Here is a 6,000-nt window from a genome sequence, read left to right as displayed (position 1 = left end):
TTTATGGAAACTATTCATGAGAATTTTCTACTTTACATCCATGGTCTACTTTTAACAAATAGCTCACTGCTGTAACTTCCTAGTCCTATTCTTTTAATTTTTCACAAATGAGAGGACATGTTGCTGATTACTTGACATATACAGAAGTTTTATCATAAATCTGTTTTTCTATTTAGCGACTCTTATAACCCCACAATCGCCTGAGGATGTGGTTTTAGTTTCAAGAAGCCAATCTCAAACTAAAAATCTTGACGCTACCGGAAGTGAGAGTTTTCATTGTAAGTAGTAAGTTTAAAATGTTATAAAATGTTTTTTAATTGTTTAGTATATACTTCTAGATCTTTACTGTTTTCTCTGTAATTACGGAATTAGATGTGTTAATTTTTCCACTATGTGAATTTCTTTGTTCCTTTTTATAATACTATCAGCTTTTACTTTATATCTTATGAAATTTTATTGTTAATGTACATATAAATTTAAAATTAACAATCTTACTGGAAGAAACTTTTGTCCTAATGAAGCCAGGCCATGAAAACCTATACGAAGTTTTAAATATATATTGGGAGCCCTAAGCCAGCCACATGATACACACATGACTATTCTCAAATTTTACTCACGGTTCACTGCACTATGTCCTAATCGACTTTTGTAACACAGTACAGTAAGTCCTTACTTAATGGCATCAGTAGGTTCTTGGAAACTGAAACTTTAAGTGAAACAATATACTGCAGGTCCTTGAATTGTTTAGTTCACTGTTGTTTGGTTACAATGGGAATAAGAAAAAAATTGATTCCATTATATGCCATTTTGCTTAAAGTCACAATTTCACAGAACCAATTAATGATGTTAAGTGAGGTCTTACTCTGTACTAGGCATCCACAAACAAAATCAATCTTCATATGCATATATATTAGCCAGGTCATGCTGCAATAACAAAATCCCATAGGTTGGATGACTTAAACGGAAACTTATTTTCTCAGTCTGGAGGCTAAGATGCCAGGGGATTTTATTTCTGGTGAGGGCTCTCTTCCTGACTGGCAGACAGCTGCTGCCTTATTGTGTCCTCATATTACCTTCCCTTGGTGCTTTTGTGCAGCGTAGGGATGGGGAAGGGGGAAGAGAGATTGAGCTCTCTGTTGTCTCTTATAAGGACACTGATCCTGTAGAATCAGGGCCCTGCCCTTATTACCTCATCTAACCTTATTTCCTTAGTGGCCCTATCCCCAAATACAGCAACACTAGGCTTTTAAGGCTTCAACATATGAATTTATGGGTGATACATTTAGTCCAAACATGTAAGCTGGAACTTCTTTACCATTTCTTAAATTGGCAATTTTAAACTGAGAGGTGACTACTTTATCATTTTTATAGTTTTTGTTTGTTTCCTTTAAAAACTATTATGTCTCCCTATAATCCCAGCGCTTTCGAAGGTAAAGATGAAGGGATCTCTTGAAGCCAGGAATTCAAGACCAGCCAGGGCAATGAAGTGAGGCCCTGATCACTACAAAAACAAAACAAAACCCAAAACAAAACAAAAACTATCACATCTGCTATTCATGTAACTCTACCAACTTTCTTCTTATTGGTATTTGCATGATACATTTTATTTTTTATCCTGGAAACTTAACATTCCTGTATCTTTGTATTTTTTCTATATCTCTTGTATAAAGCTTATAGTTGTATATTTTTCAAATTCAGTCTAATATTTTTGTCTTTTAATTAGCACTCATTATCACACTTAGTCCTATTATTGATATTTCTGTTTAAGTATACCGTTTTCTTTCTGCTCCCTATTTTATCTGCCTGATAAGATTTTTTTATTTTTTTAATCTTTATGCTCTGTTACTTAATATCATTACATATTTTTTCCTTGGACAAATGATACCAAATATTTTAAACTTTATTCTAAAGATACCTCTGTGTATCTGAAAAGTAGCATAAAGCTTATACTTCAACTAGATGGTCTCTATTAATACTTTATTACCACAAAGTGTGATTTACTTATATCGTGTGAAGTGAGACAATATAATTTAGTCATATTTTGCCTTACACTTAAAACTGTTAGAAAAAAAAAAGACTCGGCAGTAAATATAATGATGAACACTATGAAATTATTTTTAATTAAAGTTAATTTTGAATAAATTAAGCAAAATTTGGTTTATGGATAAGTATCATGTTAGGACTGCACAACCATCCATTGCACTGTGCTATTTAAAGTATTATTTATTTTTTGATTTCCTTTCATTTTTTTGTTAGTTCTGACATTTACTAAGAGAGGCATGTTGAATTCTCCTATTATTTTGGATTTATCTATTTATTCTTATAGTTTTGTCTTCTTTTTAAATGCTGCTTATGTTATTGGTGCATATGAATAAAAATACCATATTTCTGTCAAACTCAACTGTTTCATTTTATGAAAGCAACCATCTGAATCTCTGGTAAAGTCATTTGCCTTAAATCCTATCGTGTCTGACATTGACATACTATGGTGATTTATTTTTGTTAGTGTATACGTTGTGTACCTCTTTTCATCTACTTATTTTCTGTTTTTCTGTATTTTTATAATTTACCGATGTGGCTTACAAATCATTTATAGTTAGATACCTTAAAATCCAGTGTGAATGTTTTGTTTTTTTTTTAATTTCTAGAACATGTTTGAATGTTCTAACTGAAAATTATTATAATTATTGGCATATTTGGATTTAAATATTTTGTGCTGATTTTTGTCTTTTTTACCCAATCCATGTTTTCTGCTCTTCATTTTTTATTTATGTTGGAATTTTTTATTTCATTCTGATTTTTAAAATGAATTATATCTGTTTTAAAATGTTTAAACTTTAAAAAAAGATTAATACTCTTAGAAAAATAAAATTGACTTTCAACTTTTTAAGTGTATGGAGTATATGAAGTAATAAGAATGTTTCCACATCCTTACAATAAAAACACTTTCATAATTTTTACATGTAACCTCAGTTTATTTTGAAAATGTCTTTTTTTAGTCATTGAATTGTCATTTGCTTAAATTTTTATAAAAAGGAATGGAAACTTTGATTTCTGGTGTATTTTAACAATTCAGAGGCTTCACAATAAAGCAGTGTCATGTTTTAGTATAGTCTAAGCCTCTCTTTATTTAAGATTTTAGTTTATAATTGACACATAATAATTGTACATATTCATGGGGTACAATATGATGTTTTAGTCCATATATTCATAGTATAATGATTGAATCAGGGTAATTATCATATATATTGCTAGAAGAATTGATCATTTTTCTTGTAATAACATTCAAATTCTTCTTGTCTAACTATCTTGAATTACACGCAACAATGATATTTGCTGTAGTACTTTACTGTGTAACAGAGCACTAAAACTTATTCTTTGTGTCTAATTGTAACTGTGTACCCATTAACAAGTCACTCACAGTTCATCTTCCCCCAACCCCCCCGTAGCCTCTGATAAGCACTATTCTTCTATTTCTTTAAATTAACTTTTTTAGATTCCACATGAGTGACATCATGTGAAGTTTGTCTTTCTTGCCTTTGGTTGCCAGTTCACTCTAATGATTGTTTCTTTTGCTGTACAGAGCTCTGAAGTTTAATTAGATTCTATTTGTCTATTCTGGCTTTTGTTGCCATTGCTTTTGGTGTTTTAGTCATGAAGTCCTTGCCTATGCCTATGTGCTGGATGGTTTTGCCTAGATTTTCTTCTAGGGTTTTTATAGTGTTAGCTTGTATGTTTAGGTCCTTAATCCATCTGGAGCTAATTTTAGTGTAAGGTGTCAGGAAGGAGTCCAGTTTCTGCTTTCTGCACATTGCAAGCCAATTTTCTCAACACTGTTTATTGAAGAGGGAATCCTTTCCCCATTGCTTGTTTTTGTCAGGTTTGTCAAAGATTAGATGATTGTAGATGTGTAGTGTTGCTCCGGAGGCCTCTGTTCTGTTCCATTGGCCTATGTCTCTGTTTTGATACCAGTACCATGCTGTTTTGATTACTGTAGCCTTGTAGTCAGGAGTGTGATGCTGCCAGCTTTGTTCTTTTTGCTTAGAATTGTCTTGGCTATGTGGGCTCTTTTTTGGTTCCATATAAAGTTTAAAGTGTTTTTTCCCAGTTCTGTGAAGAAGATCATTGGTAGTTTGATGAGGATAGCATTGAATCTATAAATTACTTTTGGCAGCATGGCCATTTTCACAATATTGATTCTTCCTAACCATGAGCATGGAATGTTTTTCCATCTATTTGTGTCTTCTCTTATTTCCTTGAGCCATGGTTTGTAGTGCTCCATGAAGAGATCCTTTACCTACTTTGTTAGTTTTATTCCTAGGTATTTTATTCTCCTTGTAGCTATTGTGAAAGAGGTTTGCTCTTGATTTGGCTCTCTGTTTGTCTGTTATTGGTGTATAGGAATGCTTGTGATTTTTGCACATTGATTTTGTATCCTGAGACTTAGCTGAAGTTGCTTATCAGCTTAAAGAGAGTTTGGGCTGAGACAATGGGGTCTTCTAAATATACAATCATGTCATCTGCAAATAGAGACAATTTGACTTCTTCCTTTCCTAATTGAATACCCTTTATTTCTTTTTCTTGCCTGGTTGCTCTGGCTAGAACTTCCAATATGATATTGAACAAGAGTGGTGAGAGAGGGCATCTTGTCTAGTGCCAGATTTCAAAGGGAATGCTTCCTGTTTTTGCCCATTCAGTATGATATTTGCTGTAGGTTTGTCATAAATAGCTTTTATTATTTTGAGATACGTTCCATTGATACCTAGCTTATTGAGAGTTTTTAGCATATAGGGCTGTTGAATTTTGTTGAAGGCCTTCCCTGCATCTGTTGAGATAATCATGTGGTTTTTGTCTGTGGTTCTGTTTATGTGGTGGATTATGTTTATGGACTTGCATATGTTGAACCAGCCTTGCATCCCTGTGATGAAGCCTACTTGACCATGATGGATAAGATTTTTGATGTTCTGTTGCAATCGGTTTGCCAGTATTTTATTGAAGATTGTTGCATATATGTTCATCATGGATATTGGCCTGAAGTTTTCTTTTTTTGTTGAGTCTCTGCCAGTTTTTGGTATCAGTGTGATATTGGTTTTGTAAAATGAGTTGGGGAGAATTTCCTCTTTTTGTATTGTTTGGAATAGTTACAATAAGAATGGTACCAGCTCCTCTTTGTACGTCTGGTAGAATTCTGCTGTGAACCCATCTGAACCTGGACTTTTTTTGGGTGGTAGGCTCTTAATTGCTGCCCCAACTTCAGCTCTTGTTATTGGTCTATTCAGGGTTTCAAATTCTTCCTGGTTTAGTCTTGGGAGGGTGCAAGTGACCAGGAATGAATCCATTTCTTTCAGGTTTACTGGTTTATGTTCAGAGAGTTGTCTGTAGTAATCTCTTATGGTAGTTTGTATTTCTGTGGAATTGGTGGTGATACCCCTTTACCATTTTTTATTGCATCTATTTGATTCTTCTCTCTTTTCTTTTTTATTAATCTGGCTAATGGTCTATTTTGTTGATCTTTTCAAAATACCAGCTGCTGGATTTATTGATTTTTTTGAGGGTTTTTTGCATCTCTATCTGCTTCAGTTCTCCTCTGATCTTAGTTATTTCTTGTCTTCTGCTAGCTTTTGAGTTTTTTTTGCCTTGCTCCTCTAGCTCTTTCAATTTCAATGATAGGGTGTTGATTTTAGATCTTTCCTCACTTCTCATGTGGACATTTATTGCTATAAATTTGCCTCTAGACACTGCTTTGAATGTGTCCCAGAGATTCTGGCACATTGTGTCCTTGTTCTCATTGGTTTCAAAGAAAATCTTTATTTCTGCCTTCGTTTCTTTGTTTATCCAGTCAACATTCAAGAGCCAGTTGCTCAGTTTCCATGAAAATTGTGCAGTTTTGAGTTAATTTCTTAATCCTGAGATCTAATTGGATTGCACTGTGGTCTGAGAGACTGTTTGTTATGATTTCTGTTCTTTTGCATTTGCTGAGGAGTGATTTACTTCCAACTT

General features: G+C 33.4%; 1 protein-coding gene across 1 annotated transcript in view; it reads left to right on the top strand.

Annotated features, from left to right (window-relative positions):
• CCDC7 (coiled-coil domain containing 7) overlaps positions 1–6,000 on the top strand; it is a 394,100-nt gene that overhangs the window by 156,884 nt on the left and 231,216 nt on the right. The window contains exon 20 of the mRNA XM_032259671.1: positions 177–278. Within this exon, the coding sequence (XP_032115562.1) occupies positions 177–278 (102 nt within the window). The remainder of the gene's footprint in view (positions 1–176; positions 279–6,000) is intronic.

The sequence above is a fragment of the Sapajus apella genome, unplaced genomic scaffold, assembly GCF_009761245.1.
Source record: "Sapajus apella isolate SASKATOON/1434 unplaced genomic scaffold, GSC_monkey_1.0 scaffold111, whole genome shotgun sequence".
Taxonomy (NCBI): Eukaryota; Metazoa; Chordata; class Mammalia; order Primates; family Cebidae; genus Sapajus; species Sapajus apella.
This window is presented reverse-complemented; position numbering and strand designations above follow the sequence as displayed.